Genomic DNA, 21,611 nt, shown 5'->3' with positions numbered 1-21,611 from the left:
CCTGTCTGACACCTGACATATACACGAGCCTCTGGGGAGAGTGGCCGGCCTCCTCCTGTGAGCCAGGCTGGAGGCGAGTTTGTCTAGACCACAGGGCAAAACACTAATGGCCTTTACCCGGACACCCAGGCGGGCGGCTTGTTGACCCCTGGAGTGATTTAAGAACTGGATGTGTGGGTGAAGAGATCTTTCTGTACATGATGGCTAGAGCTTGTCAAAGAACCATCTTCCTCATCTGCATGCGCATTTGTGGCAAAGTAAATGAAAGAACCTCTGCTTTCAGGATTGTGTCTTAGCGTAAAGGACACTTGCCAGTGTGTCACAGTGCTACCATTTCCAACATCCTCCCCTCTGATACAGGATAAACCCTGCTGTGATGCCTGAGTGCCGGATCCCAACATCCCTCAGACGGAGCATGGAGCCATCGTGGGGGAAATACCTTGGAGGAGGGATGAGCTGAGGGCCTCAGTGGGCAGCAGGGCTCTGACCTCTCCATATATATATATTATATATATATATATATATGCTTCTCAATAATCCATGCTACTGTACTTCACAAATGAGGGATGTATGGCCCAGGGAGGCTGCAGGGCCGGTTAAAGCCATAGTCCTAGTACATTTAGGAGCTGAGGTGTGAATTTAGACCTTCAAAGCTGGGGTGTGTGTGTGTGTGTGTGTGTGTGTGTGTGTGGGTCATTCCAAAGGGCAGAACATGGCTTTCCGGGAAGGCGTTGATGCCTCCTTCTGGGCATATGCATAGGACCAGCTAATGGTCTGTTCACCTTGCAGAGGCCAGAGCTGGCATGTGCCTTTAGAGTAGACACGTATAGCTCTGCGTCACTGAAGATGCCCCACAGAGAAGAATCTGTGCACGCCACATGCATGCTCTTGCGATGACCATCATCTGTCACTAGGAGTGCCTAGAGGGGAAGCCTGCCTGGGAATCACTCCAAGGGGTGAAGTGGAAGGCAGGGTCCTACCAGCCTCACCCATGTGTATGTAACACATCACTTCCATCCAAGGGGGAGGGCATGTATCCAGCAGCAGCAAGTCATAGCTCCAACTCCCTGTGCTGTGGTGAAGATTTAAAAAAAAAAAAGATCTCATTTTCTAAGTCGTTCCTGATGCTTTGGAAGTTATCAGAGGAGGTGGAGGAGGTAGCTCACTAGGTAGCATGCTCACTTACCACACATGAGTCCTTAGCTCAATCCCTAGGACGTCACAATCCAGGCACAGTGGCCTATGACTGTGGTCACAGCACCTTCAGCATGGAGGCAGGAGGATCAGAAATGCAAGAAATGCTATCCTTGGTTACATAATAAGTTTGAAGCCAGCCTGAGCTATATGGACCCTGTCTCAAAAACAGGACTGGAGAGATAGCTCGGTGCTTAAGAGCACTTACTGCTCTTACAGAGGACCCAGATTTAGTTCCCAGCGTCCACATGGTGGTTCACAACCCTTTGTAACTACAGTTCCAAGGGATTTGAACCCTCTTCTGGCTTCTGCAGTCACCGGACACACAGGTACATGCACTCACACACATAAAATAAAATAATATAAAATAAGATAAAATAAAATAAGCAAATATAAAGCATACGTTAAAAATAAACAAAGAAGCTGGGCATGGTGGCGCATGCCTTTAATCCCAGCCCTTGAGAGGCAGAGGCAGGCGGATTTCTGAGTTTGAGGCCAACCTGATCTACAGAGTGAGTTCCAGGACAGCCAGGGCTATACAGAGAAACCCTGTCTCGAAAAACCAAAAATAAATAAGTAAGCAAACAAACAAACAAAGAAAAGAAAAGGGGTGGGGGCATGCAGCTGGAGAGATAGCTCAACAGTTAAGAGCACTTTCTGCTCTTGCAGATGATCCAACATCCACTTGGCAGCTCACAACTATTTGTAACTCCAGTTCCAAGGGATCCAATAGCCTCTTCTAGCTTCTATGGGCACCAGGCCTGCACATGGCACACACACACACACACACACACACACACACACACACACACACACACACACACACACAGGCAAACACTCATGTACATAAAATAGAAACAAATCTTTACAACCAAAGGAAGAGACAAAACCCCACCAAACCCATCACAGGAGCAATAGGAGCTCAGTTGCCATAGTCACTGCCCTGGCCTGTTTTCTCAGAGGTAAAGACTAAGACTAGCCTGGTGATTGAAAGTAAGATATGGGAGAGGAGATAAGAGCCTGGGAGCGGATGAAGAGACCACAAGGGACCATATTAAAAATATATATATACAGCATAAGGAGGGCAGGAGAGAAGGCTCAGGGATGTAGAGCAAATACCACTCTTGCAGAGTTCATTCAACTTCCAGCATCAACAACCAAGGGCTTATAACTTTAACTCCAATGTTGGGGGATCTGATGCCCTCTACTGGACCCCAAAGGCAATGCACTCACATGCACATACCACATACCCATCATTGAAACTAAATGTTTAGAGCCGGACGTGGTGGCACATGCCTTTAATCCCAGCACTCGGGAGGCAGAGGCAGGTGGATTTCTAAGTTCGAGGCCAGCCTGGTCTACAGAGTGAGTTCCAGGACAGCCAAGGCTATACAGAGAAACCTTGTCTTGAAAAACCAAAAAAAAAAAAAAAAAAAAAAAAAAAAAAAAAAAGAAAGAAAGAAAATAAATGTTTAAAAACAACAACAACAACAAAAACAAAAAGAAACCTGCAGAAGTCTGGCTTAGTGTACATACCTGTAATCCTATACCAGGAGACTGAAAATCTATTTGATTTCCATGTGCAGGAGAATTGTCATAAGATCAAGGTCACATGGTGAGATTATGTTTCAAACACACAGACAAACAAACCCGAGAAAGCCCCTCCTATCTCAGAGATCACTCTGGGAACAAAAGTAGCCCCTCTTCTAACCCATCTGTCAGGTTTGCAGTGGGAGATTAACCCCATCTTTTCTGTATGTGTGTGTGCACGTGTTCACGTGGATGTGCAAATGTGTGTAAAGGCTGCAGGCTAACATTGGGTCTCTTCCTTGGCTGTTCTTCCCCTTATTTTGTGAGGCATGCTCTCTCAGAACTTGGCACTCACCAATCCATAGCTAGAAAACCCCAAGGATCCTCATGTGTCCATACCCCAGCAGTTCTGGGATTACACAGACACACTGCTGCATCAGACGTTTTAGGTGGGTGCTGGCGGTCTGGGCGGGGCTTGTTTAGCATGCGCTTCACTGATTGGCCCATCTCCACAGCCAGTATTTATTTATAAGTAGGCTATCTAGCCCAGGCTTCAGACTTACTATGCAGCTGAAATTGGCCTTGAATTTATGCCGCTCCTGCCTCTGTCTCCACCGTGTGGGGGTTACAGGTATATGCCCCCATGTCTGGTTTACACGGTGGTAGGGCTTGAACTCAGGGCTTTGTGTTTGACACTGACAGTTTGGCAGAGAGGCCTGGGCAAAAGGGCATTATTTACCAACCCTACCAGCTTGCAAAGGTGATTTCCTTTTCTAAAGAACTTCAAGTAGATTTTTATGGATTTCAAATATTGCTTATAACAAGGCAGGTCAGACGTTTATTTTTTTTAGGCAAACATGTCTGTGGGCATTCACAGCACTTAGCCCTGTCCCCATGGCCACAGTCCCCTGCAGCGGGTGTGAACAGGTGACCTTCCCAAAGCCACTGTTCAGCTGCCCAACAGCATCTGACAGGTCCAAACAACACGCGTGAGGTCCCTTCTCCTCTCAGTCATATGTATCGGGATGCACTGAGCCCCCAGAACAAATGGCTGTGGCATGGGATGCCAGAGTGGCTCTGATAAGCCACGCAAGGCTGCAACTTCAAAGAGACAGGGAGTAGAAGCAAGTAGCAGTGGAGGCAGGGAGACTGTCTAGAAAGAGCACAGGCTGAAAATCTGGCTCAAATCGGAGAGCCAGACTCTGAAAGTCATGTTCGCAGGGACATTAGCTGACGGTGAGGCCCAATTTCTCTCTGTAGCCCTTTCTGCTAATGGCCTCTTCCTTTCTTGTGGTCCTGCCCTGATACCATGACCCCGTCCTGGATGCTTCCTTCAGTGGGAGCCAGGGGGTTAGTACAATTGTGGCAGGAAGACTCACATATAACAAAGAGGAGAATGCCATGTAGGAGAGGGAGCAAGCCAGCCTGGCAGAGTGGAGACTGGCTTCGCTGGCCTGCTCCCTCTCCTAAATGACACCTTCTTTGTTAGGTAAGAGCCTTCATGCCTTTACCCTTCCACCCCATGGCTCCTGTTGAAGACAGCATTTTAAAGAGGGTCTTGGTGAAGCTAAACGGATTACAGGAAAGGAGTCTGTTAGCAGAAAAAGACTATGAGATTGGAGAGGGGAATAGGGAAGAGGCGCTTTACAGTGTGAGACAAGCATTCTGGGGTGAGGGGATCCCAAATGTACTGGCTTTCCCTTAAGTGGGTCACTTCCCCTAAAGCTTTGTCTTTGCCCTGTGCAAAATGAAGGCATTAAATCCATCCCGCCACCTCTGCCCTTAAGCGTGTTTCTAAATCTACCTCCATGCCATCAGCCACGGACCCCGCTGACCAGCAGGGGGCGCTCCTGCAGAAGGTTGACCACCCTTGCCCTAGGCAACTGTTGCTCTCAGCTTCTTGCAGGGTTGTCAGAACAGAAAAGGTACTCCCCCCACTTCCTGTCCCTCCCAGTCCACTCGGGCCACTTTTCTTCTCAAGCTCTCCCTTTCAATTGTGTGTTTTGGAATTAGCTTGCTAGGAAATTACTGACTCTAGGTCCTTGGGGGAAGTCATTTTGTTTCTCTGTGCCTCAGTTTCCCCACGCACCAAGGAAGTATGAGTGAGAGACTTTCACCCAGAGAGGAGGTAGCAATGCTGCTGCTTCATAATCATTTTCCTCATCAGGGCGAAAGCGGCTGCTTCTACTTCCCACAGGGACGAGCCAGAGCCTGCCGAGACTGTCAGAGTACCAGCTGGTCTATATTATTTTATTTTAGTTATTTTATGTAAAGGATGAAGTGATTCTAGTACTGTGAGTGATACTCAAAACGTTGGAAGTAATAGGGTTTTGAACACACAAGGGTCACGTTGGAAAGCGGTTTCATTAGTCCTTAAATTTCTCCCCCATCTTTTCTAAGGGCGGCGAACTGGGGAGATGAGTCTATTTAATGAGTGGGGAAACTGAGATCCCAGAAGGATCCATTGTTGGAGTTTATGCCAGTTTCTCTCCGTAATCCAGGCTCCATCCCGTTGGAGTCAGCGACTCCTATTGGAGACATGCGGGATTACAGCGATGTCTGTGGACACTGGTAGGTTGGTTTTCAGTAACCCAGATGGAGAGTCTCACCTTCTGTTGCGTTTCAAGCACTTCTGTGGCAAAGTGCTTGTCCCCGTGGATAAAGCAAGGAAAAGAAGGACCAGAAAAATCATTGCAAAATCCAGGTCAAAACACAACAGCATCTCAGTATAGCCCTATACAACCTCCCCGGGACAACGGGTAAACGGTCCCATCATCTTATTTAGCAGGTTCTTCTCTTTACTGTAGCGGGTAAACACATTCTCTGACACTAGTTCCATGGGTTCTAGGTTTCTGGGTCTAGGCCAACAAACAAGCCAACCTGAGCCTCAGTTTCTTGTGTGTAAAATGTGAGGATTAAATAAGTTAATACTAGCTAGGCTGTGGTGGCACACACCTTTAATCCCAGCACTCAGGAGGCAGAGGCAGGGGGATCTCTGAGTTCGAGGCCAGCCTGGTCTACAGAGTGAGTTCCAGAACAGCCAGGGCTACACAGAGAAACCCTGTCTCAAAAGGAAAAAAAAAGTTAATATATCTAACACATTACTCTTATATAGAAATTAGTTTATCCTTATATAGAAATGCCAGCTGCCATTAAGTATTTGTTAATTATTAATTAATTAATTAACTAATCAATTAATTAAGCTTCTTAACTGACTGTAATCCATAAAAGACAATCATGGACTTAACCTCCTCTGACTCACACTGCTCAGCAGGAGATTTTTTTTTTTAAGATTTATTTATTGATTATATGTAAGTACACTGTAGCTGTCTTCAGACACTCCAGAAGAGGGAGTCAGATCTCATTATGGATGGTTGTGAGCCACCATGTGGTTGCTGGGATTTGAACTCTGGACCTTCGGAAGAGCAGTCGGGTGCTCTTACCCACTGAGCCATCTCACCAGCCCCCCCCCCCGGAGATTTTTGACTAAGGAAACATTGTTAAAACATATATGCTGAATGCTCTCTTGTCTTTCTTTCTTTTCTTTTCTTTTTTTCTCTCTTTTTTTTTCTTTTTTCTTTTTTGGTTTCTCGAGACAGGGTTTCTCTGTATAGCCCTGGCTGTCCTGGAACTCACTCTGTAGACCAGGTTGGCCTCAAACTCAGAGATCCCCCTGCCTCTGCCTCCCGAGTGCTGGGATTAAAGGCGTGCGCCACCATGCCCGGCTTTCCTTCCTTCCTTCCTTCCTTCCTTCCTTCCTTCCTTCCTTCCTTCCTTCCTTTTTTTTTTTTTTTTTTTAATTTTGAGACAAGGTCTCACTATATCACCCTGGCTATCCTGGAACTCACTGTGTAGACCAGGTTGGCCTTGAACAAAATGTGATCTTCCTCCACCTCCCCAGTGCTGGACTTAAAGGCATGCATACCACCCTCCCCCACCCCCAGCTCGACATTCTTTCTTAAACAATACAGTATAACAACTATGTACATGATGGTCACACCTTACCATTGTAAATGTTACAAATTATACATAAGCACACAAAGTATCAAATTTATATATACAATGTTTAAAATTATACACCATAAAATTACAGAAATGTACTATTTTTCAGACAGGTTCTATTGTAGCCCTGGCTGTCCTGTAATTCACTATGTAGCCCAGGCTGGTCTCAAACACAGAAATCAGCCTGCCTCTGCCTCCTAAGTGCTAGGATTACAGGTGTGCATAGGCCCACCTGGCATGTGTGTGTGTGTGTGTGTGTGTGTGTGTGTGTGTGTGTGTGTGAATGTGTGTTCTAGGTTTACTGTTTCCCAGTCTTAGCTTATTCCCAGTGGAAAGAAAGAAGTCTCGCTAGCCCCTTGATGTCCCGACTCTAAGTGTAGGAAGAAGTACTGAGCCATCTACCAGCCGGGGTAGTTGACAACACTTCTTGCAAATGTACTTGCACCTGCAGTTATAACAATGTGATAGTATGTCCTAGAAGAAATGGTCTTAGTGGCAAGCAGGACGGAAGTGCATTGCTCCAGGGACTTTCTGAGCATCCACATGGGACCTCTTCCTCTCACCTGTCCTTTGCAGAGAGGACACCTGTGTGCAGAGTTGCATGTTTTTGGTGGTGTTTCTGGTACATTCTGGCCCCATTCTTCTGTTTTCCTAGGTGGTTGGTGTCCTTGCCTTTCTCCTCCTCGCCTTTCCTTCAGTTTTCTTTCCTTCTGTGGGCAGAGTCGGAGACAGTGCCCTGCATGAAGAATCTCCGCTAGGGTGAAGGACAGATGGCCCCCAGTGCATGCAGTCTGTCCAGGCATCCTGCTGGGCTCTGACACTTCTGATAGTGACTACCAGGGATGGGGTGTGGCACTCATCTACAGTGGGCACAGTAGCCAGGCAGAGACCAAACATATATATCACTTGTCACATAGGAATCCACTGGCAACCATGGAGCAGATTCTCTGACACTGGGATTTTACCTGGGGGTCACTTCTTACCTCCACGTGTGTCCCTGAGGACAGAACTGGCCTGCAGAGAATGTTCTCACTGTGTCAGAAGAAAGGGCTCAACCTCTGGCTCATGTCATGAGGACCTCCCCTCTCTCCTTTTCTTTTTTGAGACAGGGTCTCACTGTATATAGCTCTGGTTTTGCCTGGAACTCCGTATGCAAACCAGGCTGGCCACAGACTCACTGAGATTTGCCTGCCTCTGCCTTCTGAGTTCTGGGATTAAGGTCAGCACAATTATGCCTGGCTAGGGCAGAATTTCTAACCATTCATAAGTCAAACTTGACAGCTCAGGATCATTCATTCATTCATTCATTCATTCATGTTTTTTTTTTTGTTGTTGTTGTTTTTGCTTTTTGAGACAGGGTTTCTCTGTATAGCCCTGGCTGTCCTGGAACTCATTCTGTAGACCAGGCTGGCCTCGAACTCAGAAATCTGCCTGCCTCTGCCTCCCAAGTGCTGGGATTAAAGGCGTGCGCCACCACTGCCCGGTTCATTCATTCATTTTAACCCAGTGGTTCTCAACCTTGCTAATGCTGCAACCCTTTAATACAGTTCCTCATGGTGACCCCAACCAAAAAAATTATTTCATTATTTCTGCATATCTGTAATTTTGCTATTGTTATGAGTCATAATGTATAAATATCTGATATGTGACTCCCCAATGGGTCACAACCCACAGCGTGAGAACCACTGTTCTAATACGTATAGATCCCTTAACTTGAAGCCAAAGTGCATACCCTCCTTGACAGGAGCTGTGGGTATGAATGAAGTAGGAGGAACCTGAAGGTGCAACTTGGTGGTAGGGTGCTTGTCTAGGTGCTTGTATGTGAGGCCCTGGGTTTGATCTCTAGCATTGAGGGAGGGAGGGAGGGAGGGAGGAAGGGAGGAAGGGAGGAAGGGAGGAAGGGAGGAAGGGAGGAAGGGAGGAAGGGAGGAAGGGAGGGAGGGAGGGAGGGAGGAAGGAAGGGAGGAAGGAAGGAAGGGAGGAAGGAAGGAAGGAAGGAAGGAAGGAAGGAAGGAAGGAAGGAAGGAAGGAAGGAAGGAAGGGAGGGAAAAGCAACAAGGCACAAGGCTTTCAGCTTAGTGAGAATACTAAACATCTGAACTCGAGGGTGCCATGCACCTTGCATGGGTGGTAACTGGTATAATGTATCAATAAAGTTTCTCAAGTCAAAGTGACAAGCAAGCCAAGGCTGGGATCGGTCAAGGCTTCCAGGAGAAAGCCCCGTCAATGGAAGCAGCCCATTTTGGGGTGCTTAAGGACACCCCTCCACATTCAACCCTCCCTGGTTAAGGGTAAAGATTTAGCCACGTCTCAGGCAAGTGAGAGAGGGCCTGTGTGTTGATCTACACACACACACACACACACACACACACACACACACCAGAATGATGATCTAGATGGAACAAGTCAGAAGAGAAGGAAGTACATAAGATCTCCAGTTGAAATTGCTAGGTGCGAGATGGAGCAACTCCAAAAAGGACAAGACTCTTTGAAGAGCTGATGATTGAACACCACGGCACTGGCCCTTCCCAAATACTCTCTCGCCAGTGCTTAAAGTTCCACTGCCACTAATTCCTTCTGATCCCCCCCCTCCCTCCTCTCTTTCTCCCTCTCTCCTTCTTTCTATCTTGGGTCTCGCGTAGCCCAGACTGGCTTTGAGCTTCTGTGTAGCTGTAGCTGAAGATGCTCTTGAGCCTTCTGATACACTTGCCTCCATTTCCTAAATGCTGGGACTCCAGGTGTGTGCCACCACCATGCAGTGCTGGAGATCAAACCCAGGCTTCATGCGGGCTAGGCAAAGCACTCTACCACCCGAGTCACACTCCCAAGCCACACCCCCAACTCACCTTCTCCTTGTAAATGAGTTTGGCTTTAATATAAATGTCAACCATGCTTGCAATAGAACATTTGGAGAATACAATCCATAAACCATACCCCAATCTTCAACACACCCATCGTTAACATTTTGGTCTTTCTCTCTGTCCTTTCTCCTTTGGGGGGGGGGCACATTTTCAGGATGTGGTATGGGTGTCCTACGTGGGGATTCTGATACCTTTGTTCCCACTTAGCTTTGGTCCTGTTTCAGGCAGGTTTTCTGGAAACAGCAGTGAGTTCTGTGACCTCCAGGAAGCTACTCTCTGGACTTCTGTCTTCATCCATATAACGGGGATGGCGATGACACATGGGCTGCCTCACAATGCCCCAGAGTCACACGCAAGAGAGGGGTCACGAGGACGCTGGCCAAGCAGTTCAGATTTGTGGGGCCGGGACTGGTGGGAATGGTCAAAACAAAACTGGTCACAGTGAGGCCCCAGCAGAGAGGCTAGGGTATTGGGAGGGTGGGGAAAAGACCAGGAGAGGGACCAGACCACAGAGTATCCTTGGACCTCCTGGAACCAGTCTCCTTGGCAGCTGAGTTGGGCTCTGGATGTGACTGTGGATCCAGAGTCCATTTCCAGAGCAGCTGCTGAGAGGGAGGCTGCAGAGAGCAGGCTACCTGGGATGATGCATTTCTGCTTGCTCAGGACCTGGCGGGGGCTCAGAGGGTCTTCTGGGTGAGCTCTTGCTAGGGAGCCAGGCACGGGTGGTTCCTGAGGCTTTGTTTCAGGATGGTGGTCTGCCTGGAGCAAGGAGGGTGGGACAAGGAGGAAGACAAACCGAAGAGCCCCTGCCCCCTCCAGCTGAGTTTAATGTAGAGTGAAAAAGCTTTGTAGTGTGCTTTCACCTCCAGGGCTTTGTTGTTGTTGTTGTTGTTGCTGTTGCTGTTGTGTGCCTCTGTGTGTGTGTGTGTGTGTGTGTGTGTGTGTGTGTGTTCATGCATGCATATGTGTGTCTGCGTGCACGTTTCCAATGGGAGGGGAATACTTCATCCAAGCAGTAGCTGCCTTGGGCTGGATCATAGAAACAGGTAGCTGCTTGTGCATGGGTAAGAATGCCTCTCTTGCATTCCTGTGTGAACGTGTGGGTCAAAGAACAGCTGTAGGTCTGACTAGGAATTTAGACATGTGTGGGGTGAATGTAGGAGAAGGGGTCTGTATCACTGAATGCCTCTCTCTCTCTCTCTCTCTCTCTCTCTCTCTGTGTGTGTGTGTGTGTGTGCTTATGGCATGCTCACTGGAACATGTGTCAGTATAGGAGGGAGTGCTTCTGTGAGCATGTGTCAGCATGCTACTCATGTGTTAGCATGATGCTCTCTATCTCTGTAGCTTCCTAAAAAAAAAAGCTGCAGACCCATGAACCAAGGTTATGAGCTGTTAATGACACTGTGTGCACATATTATTTGCTAGATCATGTGCCCAGTTCTGAGGACACTGGAGAGGGGATTGAAGTTCAACTTTGCCCTTGAGTTTGCAAGGCAGGGCTGCAGGTGGGAGCAGAGGAACAAGCCACTCACAGCACAGTGCTGTCTATCTCAAGGTCCTTTCTCAACGCTGCAATTGTGAGGTGATCTGCTTCACCACCCATCTCTGCCTCCAGACCAAGCTTGTCTCCCTCGAGGGTGAGCTCCTAGGAGCCCCTACTGGACTCTGAAAGCATGTGTCACTCAAAGGCTGCTGAGAATCAGGCTGTACCTGTATTCCTAAGCCATCCACAGCCATCCTGACCCACAGCAAATGCTGGCAGTCGCCCCACAGCTGGACTCCGTTCCTCCCTCCACTCCTATAGCCGAGGCTATCCACACAGGCTATTTCAGTGCCCTAAGCCTTGCTACCCTTATGTATACATTGAGGACAATGACTACCCCTGTTTCCCAGGGTACTTGAGACTCCTTCGAGACCATGGCTGGGGCTGGGGTTCAAACACCCAGGGAGTCCCATGTACACACAGGGAGGGGGATTGCTGTGGGAATCCCTATTGCCAGCAATGAGAAGCTGTCTCCGGTGCCCTGCGGAGCTGTGGGGGCCACAAAGTGGAAGCAGCATTGGGAGGTTTCCTGCTCAGAGCCGCCCAGGAGGCAAAGCCCTGATCTGGTCCTAACTTGGGAAGGAAGGAGCCTTGGGGCGGGGCCCACTGTCCTGGCTGTTGGGATTCAAGATCATAGAATGAGCACTTTCTGTGCCTCATTCTCTAACCACCAAGGTCTGGGTTGAATCTTAAGGTTTCCTTCCAACCTTCTTCAAGTTCAGCCTGACAGCAACAGGCAGCTGTGTCACTTGGGGGACCGTTGTTCCCTCTTCCCATCATCTTGTCTTCTCTGTGCATATGTACTTGTGGGCTTTAGGACAGGAAGGGCAGTCGGAGCAACCCAAGGTGAACTCCCTCCCTCCTTCTCTGCCAACAGTAGGGTGCCAGTGGGTACTGCTGGGTGTTGCTGATATCTTCCTGTTAGCTTAGTCCTCAGCACTCTCTTGGACTCACACAGGTCCCTCTGAGCTCCCTTTGCCTCTGAGCCTCCTGGATCCCCCTGTCACACTTTTACAATAGAGGAGACAGAGCCAGATTCTGCCAGCTTGCTGAGATGACCGCACACATGTCTCCCCATGCTGTCATACACGTGACCATAACGATGGCTTAAAATCAGCCTTGGAGGGGACACTTACATCCACAGTCCAGAAACCAATGAACAAATCACAGAAATCACGCAGCAATCCCTCATCCCCCAGCAGAGTAAACATCAGCCCACGGTGCTGGGCTCCTGCCTGCAGGCATAACAACCCACACCTCACTACCTCCTCTCTGACATCTCATCTACACAAAAATCTTGTCAGTTCTTTGTCATCCTCCCTGTTTCACGTCTGGAATTCGTAGTTCACGTGGTTGAATTCCAGGTCTCTGAAGCCTATGTTGGGCCTTGCAGCCTCAGTAAACAGGACCACCAGATTTGATAGGACCACAGAGCTGTGGTAGCAAAGGGTCATGTGGCTACTGAGTTGCTCCACAGTGAAACAGCTCAAAGAGGCTCACCACCATAGCCAAGTTTCCTCTGTTGCAACAGCTTGATGTCAGAACTGGCATAAATCTTCCTCGTTCCAGGCCGATATCCTCCACAAAGCCAAGGTCACTGTCACCCAATGTTCTAACTCCATGTCTAGTTTCTTTCTTTTCCTTCCTTCCTTCCTGCCTCTCTTTGACATTTTGCACCAAGATTTGACATTCATTAAAGCCAGATTGTGGCTTTTTGCTTGATTTGGCTCAGTGTTCAAGATGCCCAAAGGCGTTTGAAAGCTCATTTGGTTGTATGTCTCCTTCCTAGACTGATGTCACCCCTGCTTCGTTGTAAGAATTGGAGTCAAACTTTTTTTTTTCTTAAAGCAACAGGCAGCATTGAGGCCCAACACTAAGGAGATTCACGTTTTATATGATGGAGATCTGGCTTCTATGCATCTAGGGAGTCCGCTTCCTCCTGCTTCTGTGGCTCTGCCTCACTCCTCAGACAGTGTAAATTTTTGACCAGTAATAGTGTTGTCGTCATACGAGAGCCCTTTACACCTCCGCCGATGGCTGTCAGTTTCGTGTTTAAGAGCAGGTACCCTCTGTATGAGGTTCTATGTCTAAGAGTCCTCCTAGCCAATGGACATGAATGTCTCCCGCTGTTGGGGAAGGACTCTGCGCAGGACCTCTCTCTCAGCCTTCGGAATCCCTGAGCAAAGAAAGCTGAACTCGCTCTACAGAATAGTGACGACCACGAACTTTTGCTATACAGAGATCGCGCACCCGAGCATCTCTCCCGGGAGAGGCGGCATCTCTGAGGCAGCACCTCCTAGGTCCCCAGAACCCCAATCCTCTCCAGGGCCAGGGTCCCACACGGTCCGCCTTCTTTGCTGGAGTGGGCGCGGCTCCAGGTGAGCACTCACCTGAGAAGGGGAGGGGCCTGCTGCTGACCCCTCCCACAACAGGGCGGGCAGAGTTCGGCGGAGCCTATGGGGCGAGGGGCTCGCCGGCTGCGAGGCTCCCTCCCCGGGCCGCTCGCGCTCCGCCCTACCGGGTTTAAAGCCCCGCGGGCGGCTGGTGGCGGCGCTACGAGCGCCTAGTGGCGCGAGGAGATGCGAGAGTGCACCGGCCGCCTGCACCATGCGCCCCGCGCCCGCGCTGGCCCTGGCTGCGCTCTGCCTGCTGGTGCTGCCTGCCGCTGCCGCCGCCGCCGCCTACTTCGGGTCAGTGCCGGTCGCGTCCCCTCGCTCCGTATGCCCTGCCCCCGGCTCGGGTCCCTGCGAGGCCTCGAACTCAGCCCTTTGCTCAGGTGGACCCCGATCGCTTTGAGGGCGCATTTCCCTCCCAAATCTCCATCCCTCGCTCTCTGTGCTCAGACTTAATCTCCCTTTCTCGAGTCTACCAAGTCTAGGTCCCTTGCGCTTCCCGGTTCCTCTGCCGGGCGGCTGTCAGACTGCAGACTGGAGCTCGGCTTGCGCAGGGGATCCTGACCTGACACCCCTGATACGCCCTTGTCCGCGCAGGTCCAAGCGTCGGTCCTGGGCTCTCATGTCCTCTTCAGATCTTTCTCGGTACCCTCTATGTCCCCATCCTGGACTCCGTCCAGCTACACTTTTTGCTTGCGATTTCAGTATCCTTTGCTTTCTCCCTGCAGAGCTGGGACCCGGACACCTGGCTGGGTAGAGGGATAGGTGGGTAGGGGTGGGGAGGAAGCTGAGAGTTTTGTTGATCCAAGGTTGTGGGAGATCCTGGGACCGCGGGGCACATTAGTTAGATGCTTAAAGAACTGTACGGTGAGGAAGTGCGACCAAATTAAACCCCAGAGGATAGGGTTTATGGGAAAGAGAGGGAGAGAGGCCCATCTGGGGGTGTCCATGGTTAGAAAAATAACAATAGCTTCTGGTGTGATACCTGGAGAGTGAGTCTCAAGGGAAATAATTGAGGGAAGCAAAATGGCATTTGTCTGCAAATGTCTTCACTGACTCTGGATTGAAGATACTTGGTGAGGGTTGGGCGTGGCGGTGATGGTAGGGATCATGGATTTTAAAAATCACCTCAACCCAAAGCAGGCTCCAAATGCTTAACTTTAAACATTGCCTTTTTCTTCCAGTTACATCCCTAGTCAGGCAAGGCTCACAATCCAAGCACAGCAGAGGCTGATCTCAGGAAACCACCATAGGGTGTGAGGGTCCAGGGGCAACCTCACCGGCTTGAATAAGGGATGTAGGCTAATTTCCAGGTCATGACCTCTGGCTAAAATGTACCTGAGTTATAAGCAGCAACCTCCCCAGAAGTATATGGGGAGGGATGGTCAGTCTCAGTCCTAGTGGAGGTCCCTGCTGATGATCTGGGAGGACCATTCAGTTCCTGGGGACTCAGTATCTCCGTTTGACCCGCGCCCAGAACAGCAGACATGTTCATTGCCAAGAACTTGCCCCAGTGGACACGACTCAAGGGAGAGGACACAAGCTCTGAGTTCAGTCCTGCCACTTTCACGGCACTGCGTGTCTGGCCTGTAGAATGTGGATAAGAGTGTCTGAGGGGAGCGCATAGAAAGCTCTTAGAACAGTGGCTAGCATGTAGTAAAAACTCAGGTAATGCTATTGAGGATGACGGTAGAGGAAACCAAGAGGGTTCTGGGTATCCCAGACTCAAGTGTCTCTCTGAGCTGGAATAGAGGAGCAACTGACCCCAGACTGTTTCCACGATTCTTTTCTTTCTTTGGGTTTTATGGTTGGAGACAGGAGTGAAGGTCCGATGATGTGGGAAGAGAAGGGTTCCAGGAGGCCTGGACCACACTGGCTGGTATGCTGGAAGGGAACAGATTTGGGGCCTGGGGAGCAAGGGACAATCTTGAAAGTAACAGGGGAGATGGTTAGTTATGGAGAGAGAGAGAGAGAGAGAGAGAGAGAGAGAGAGCTTGATTTTGGGGTCCTTCCTTGAAAGAGCTGAAAAGATACACATACAGGCTTCATGCTGTTAACTGTTTGGGCTCAGGGAACGGGCAGGACTCATCAGGGCAAACTCTCATGTGACTTAGGTGGCCCAGGTTTCCTAGCCTAGCACCAGTGTTTGCTTCCAGCCATCCACACTTCAGTGAGACCATGAAGCAGTGTGCTTATCCCTCCTTAGGTCACTCGCCTTTGAAGTCTCATTTCTAAGTATAACATGAAATGCTTTCTTTTATTTCCTGATGAAAGGAAATTCAGAGATCAGGAGAACAGGTGACAGCAATTTTGGTACCAATCTCGTTGGGATCTTTGCAGTCAAAGACTTCAGAGTGAGGAATGACCAACCCCCTGCTTCAAAAAAGGTCACATCTTATCCCCATTTTTCAGATCCCACGTGTCCCCCTCCCAAGCCACAGGGAGCAAGCAGTGGCTTTTGCTGCCTACAGCCTGGTTCAGTGGGTGGCCATGGTGACTTTACAAAGCAGAGCAGATGTCTATAAATCCCTCCCGCACAAAGCCCCTTCCCTCAGAGGCCCCTCAAAGCAATTTCTGAGGTAGGTTAAAAAAAAAAAAACAGCCAGAAAGGTCCAGAGGGTCACTTGGTGTTACACAGCAAATTGGTGAGGGGCAAGATAGAAGCCAGGCCTTGTGTGTTCTCCATCCTGTATAGGGAACAGCCTCATAAGGTGTCCTTGTGTTATGCCTGAGGGAGGCAGCGGCTGCAGTGGGTGGGCCTTAGAGAGTGGCCTCCTTCTCCTGCTTGATGAATTCTCTCAGACCCTCTTGGCCATAGTGAGAGAGGCCACACCTTCCTCAACAGTGAGACGGGCAGAATTCCATGCACCTTCTAGTCCATCAGGTGGGTTCCTAAAGGACAGCAGTGGGACAGGAAGTGGCTGGAACAAGCTTACCCTGAGCACTTAGTACATCATAGGCACCCTGCTGGACCGTTCACTGCCCAGTCTGCACACCTGCCCTTTAGATGGGCATTGTCATCAGTGACAAGGTCCTGATGTCCTTTATCATCGGTCCCAGCAAGAATAAAACATCTGCCTGGAGTCACATAGCCAGCAGCAGGCAAAGCTAGGATTCAGACCTGAGACTCAAAGGCTCTGCTTTCATAGTCTTTTTCTGATCTGACCCCAGAGAAGAGAGGAAGCCAGTGCAGAGGCTGCACGCTTGCAAAGGACCACCAAAGCCAACCACACGTTAGAGAGCTGTATCCACGAGGTAGGGAGATGGCTGGCTCTTCAGTAAAGTTCTTGCCTTGCAAGCATGAGAACCTGAGCTTGAACCTCAGCACTCATGTAAAAAGGCCATGTGTGCTGGCATGTCCCATCCGTGTTGGACAGGCTGAGACAGGAGGCTTCTGGTCTCACAGAGCCAGCTAGTCTAACCTAACTTCAGGCCAATGAAAGGCCATATCTCAAAGATGAACAGTGTTCTTAAGGACAGCACCCACAGTCATCCCTCTGTAAATGAGCATGCACAGGAGCAACTGCTAGTGACAAAGATCCCGGGTGACTTCAGGACTGAGTTGGGTGACATGACCTAACATGTGCAGAACCCATGAGGTAGAAGCAGTATGCTTGTCTGTCAATCCAGTCTAAGGTACAACACCATTAGGTAAACCCGAACTTCCAGGTTTGTCAGGGAGGGGAGACTTGGAATCTCTAGGTGCTAAGGACTCTGTAGACAAGCGACTTGATCAAAATGGTACAATGGACATCTCAGAGCCAGGACTAACTTGGCCTCTGAGCTCTGTCCTTCCCCGATTGTCACAGCACCCTGGGAAAGCCTGACTGATCAGCAGTGGGCCAGTTTAAAGGTTCTTTTTCTGCTGGGCTGTCCAGGTACTGCCTTTGTGGGTCTATGGAATAAATAAAATACCACCTGTATTTCCCCTCCAAGTTCCCATTACATATATGCTACACTCATTTTAAAAACACTGTCAAGGTCTTTCAAATCGTTACACTTTTATAATCACTTTGAGTGACCACAATTACTATATATTTGTTGATCATGTTTATTGAGGTCCAGCAGTATTGTTATATATGTCAATAGCTCTTTCCTCTTTATTCCTGAGTTGTATTCTATTATATGGGCATGCCACAGATTTTTTACTGACTCCCCAATTAATGGATGTTTGAGTTAGTTCTAGTTTTTAGCTATTACCAACATGGCTGGTGTGAGCATCTGTGTATACCCCTTTTGTAGACTGTATGTATGTTCCCTTGCTCTTTGGTAACTGTCTGGGGGACTGGATTGTTGAATTGCCTAGTAGGAATATTTTTAATTTGTAGGGGATCGGGGCGCAGTTTCCAACATGACTATGCCATTTGCATAGGATTGTATGGGCGTTCTAGTCGCTCCATATTGCCAGCCTTCATCAGTCTCAATTGTTGCTATCTTATTGGGTCTGTACTGATGTCTCATTGTGTTGTCCCGTTGGTGAATGGTGTGTTGAACATTTATTCATATGATCATTAGAATATGTATTTTTTAAATTGGTTTGTTTTTCTATCAACCAAGTCTAGGTGTTCTTCGACACCTACTGCACTGTCAGCTTTTTCTCATATGCCTTTTCTTCCTATGTTCTCTTCAGATGCTCCACAAACTCCTCCTTTACACTTAAATCTATGAATTAGGGTGCCCCATGTGAGGTAGGGATCCAGGCACACTACTTCACTACTTCCCATGTGGGTCTTTATAGTAAGTCAGAGGCGAAGTACCACAAATTCCCTAACTTCATCTTTCTTTTCAAAGGTTGCTCTAGCTACTCGGGTTCTTTGTGTTTTCACACGTATAGATTAGCATCAGCTTGTCAACATCTATGCAAAAGCCTGCTTGGATGTTTACTGTGACTGTCCTGAGTCTAGAAGTCAGTGCACAAAGGACTGAGTAGGCTGCTTCATGAACAATCCTGTCCATCTGCGTGGGGCTTTAATTTTGTACTTCTCAGTGTATATCTATCTTACAATGTTCTCTTATGTGGGGAACAGGGGTGTAGGGTTGAGATAGGGTCTCAGGTAGCCTAGGCTGCCTTCAAACTTACTGTATCCCTAAGTTTGTCATTAAAATTCTGCCTCCTAGCCTCCTACTCCCCAAGTGTGTGGATGGAAAACCAGTACCACCATGCCTGGTTTAGGTCTTACAGATATCTTTTTAAAGTGTTTTTCATGTTTAGATACTGTCATTTTTATTCAGTTCCTCTCCCAAACTTTTAGAAATGGGATTGAGTCCTAGGTAAAGCGGGGCAAGAAGAAAGCAGTTAAAGAAACTCTCCCTGCTGTGGGATGGTGGATTAAAGGCCAACCCTCCTGATAATATCACGGTGTCTGAAGGAAGGACTTTAGGCCGACTGCCCCTGGTTGAGCTGTGATCCCTGAAGACAAATGCTTTAGATTTGGGCTCTGGGTCAAACCAGGCACCTCAGTGAGTGTGGTAACTTTTCTCCAGGGAGAAGTGGATTGGGGGAAAGGGAAGCAAAGCAGGAATCCTCCCCTACTGGAAGATCATCGTCTGAGCCGGAGATATTCGTGCCTTAGGGATCTTGTACTAAGGCAGAGTTGGTCTCAGGAAATGGCCCAGATCACCTGCTAGGATTGGTATCAACCTGAGCAAGATGAGAATGGTCAAGGCTGGGCTCTAGTGCAGCAGTTCTCAACCCGGGGCTTACAACTCTATGCTAGGTGTCAAATGACCCTTCCACAGATCATCAGAAGATGCAGATATTTATAATAAGATTCATAACAGTAGCAAAATTACAGTTGTGAAGTAGCAATGAAAGTAAGTTTATGGTTGGGGGTCACCACAACATAAAGAACTGTATTAAAGGATCGTAGCACTAGGAAGGTTGGGAAGCCCTGCTCTAGTGTAACGGGTATTGGACTAGCTGGATAAGGTGCTGTGTGCGCCTTTGCTCCCAGCACCTGTGAGGCAGAATCAGGAAGATCTCCGTGGACTCGAGGCCAGTTGGGTCAGGATAGTGAGTTCCAGACCAGCCAGGGTTACTAGACTCCAGGCTAGACAGATCAATCTTCACATCCTCCACGGAAACTTACTAAATGACATAGGACGAGTCAGCCATTTTCACTTCGGTATGGGAAATGGGCTGATTTTTTTTCTCTCTGGGTTGTTGTGGGGGTTGATTATTGCATACAGGGCTGCTCTACCACTGCGCATGATGGTAGAGCACTTGCCAAGACCATGGGTTCCATTCCTCTGCATTGCCTGCCTTCAAAAGAGCATACAAAGTGCTGTGAAATGTCACTGTACCTCCACACCCGACAGGAGGCAGGCAAGAATCCGAATGGCCTGCCTTACAGCATCCCATGTTAAGCGACATTTTTGGCAACATCTGTTCCTTTCTCTCTACCTCTTTCTTCCAGCTGTCCTACAACTGGGAGCAAACTGAGGTTTTCCCATGCTCACCAGTTTCCACACATGATGTCATGTTGCCATTGCGATATCCCAGGAGGGAGGTGCCGGGCCGGTTATATCATCAATGGAGACAGCGTACAGAGACCAAGTGCTCTGCCCAAAGTCACACAGCACATGGCTAGCTGTGCAAGATCGAAGTCCGTCTAGTTTGTGGGAATGCTGGGTGACCTCTCTGCCTTGTTCTTCCCACTCAGTAGGCTTGTCTGCACCCGGCAGCTCCACTGTACCTGGCCTGGGACCTCTCCACCCATTCCTCCACCGTGGCTCTCGTCCTTCACTCTCATGTGCCGCACCTTCTGCACACTGGGCCCTCAGCTCTTGCTATCCAAGTCTCCCTGTACTCACTTCTCTAGTTTCTCCCAGAGAACCCTGTGACCAGAGGCCTTAGGATCCTGGGTCCTGTCCTTATAGTCTCTGATGCCAGCCCTGAACTACAGTGGCTGTCCAGGTAGATAGTGCTCACTGTCTCTTGCTGGCCCCCCTCCCCTTGCGCCCCCTACAACTGCTCATTTATAGATACTTGCACTTCACTAAGCCCCGTACCATTCCCTGACCTCTCTCTGTCAGCATGGGATGTGAAGAGGAACAGAGGCAAGCCTTGCCTCTCAGGCTTCTGGGTCAGTCACTTTGAGCAAGTTTGTGGGCAGCAGGGCTGAGCTGGGGGAGGAGAACTTTGCCCAGTGGTTGCCTCCATTTGGGACCCCTCATTGGGGAAATGAAGACTGGAGAGAGGATGGAGAGACTGAAGGAGCCAGGATAGACTTTGGCCAGCATATTCTGGTCAATGCTGGAATCTCTGAGGCCGGATGGACAACAAGGCCAATGGATCTGCTGTGACATCCCAATAGCTTCTAGGCCAGGTACAGTTTTAATTCAAAACACGTCTCAGCTTACAGAGGTCATATGGTGTGCTTGCCCTTACAGAGCCCAGCACCTAGAGATAGATAGACACTTGGTTAATTTTCATAGAGATTACTAGTAGGTTAGGATAAATAAAGACCATGACACTCTTTGGTCTGAACTCTGGGATGGGCCTTTTTACCCCAGGGTGCCAAAGGCCCTGGGTTTCACTGAGCTTTCTAGAGTTTGGGTTACTGATAAAGGTTTGTGAACCCATGGTACCACGCCACCATGAGAGGTTGCACAAGCTGCTTTAAAGAAAGAAAGAGATGGGTCAGCTTCTTGACTGGTCCTCAGCAGGTTTCCAAGGAAATGCAAGCACATATCCACCTCAAGATGTGAAGTTCAGAGGGATCTGGCCCAGCTCCTGGAGACCTCCCAGGGTCTGCACTTGAAGCCTGAGTGGCCGGATCCAGAAGGCCCTGAAGTCTGCTGCTGGCCAGAGGATGCAACAGTAACAAGGGTGAGGGCAGGGGATGGTGGGTATGGCCGCTGGCAGGCTCCTGAAGAGCCCTGCCCTTTCCCAATGTCTTCCCTGAAGGTTTGCAAATTAAGAGGCGGTGCTCCTGCAGCCTGTGAGCAAGGCTTTAGGGGAAGCCATTAGGATGAGTCCTGAGGAGTCTGACAGGAAGCACAGACTGATCAACAGGGGCTAATGCAGCCAGCAGGAGCCTGAAAAACATCTGAACTGAGGGAATGGTGAGCTAGGGATAGCCTCTA

At 49.1% G+C, this 21,611-nt stretch overlaps 1 protein-coding gene across 2 annotated transcripts in view; it reads left to right on the top strand.

The window, feature by feature from the left end:
- The window catches only part of Wnt9b (wingless-type MMTV integration site family, member 9B), a 47,911-nt gene that overhangs the window by 11,766 nt on the left and 14,534 nt on the right, over positions 1 to 21,611 (top strand). The window contains exon 1 of one of the 2 annotated variants that reach the window (NM_011719.4): positions 13,686 to 13,820. The exons of the other annotated variant lie outside the window; for it this stretch is intronic. Within the exon in view, the coding sequence (NP_035849.3) occupies positions 13,738 to 13,820 (83 nt within the window). The 5' untranslated portion in view covers positions 13,686 to 13,737. Of the gene's footprint in view, positions 1 to 13,685; positions 13,821 to 21,611 lie in introns of those variants that run through there. 2 annotated transcript variants of the gene reach the window in all.

The sequence above is a fragment of the Mus musculus genome, chromosome 11 (assembly GCF_000001635.26).
Source record: "Mus musculus strain C57BL/6J chromosome 11, GRCm38.p6 C57BL/6J".
NCBI classification, from domain to species: Eukaryota; Metazoa; Chordata; class Mammalia; order Rodentia; family Muridae; genus Mus; species Mus musculus.
This window is presented reverse-complemented; position numbering and strand designations above follow the sequence as displayed.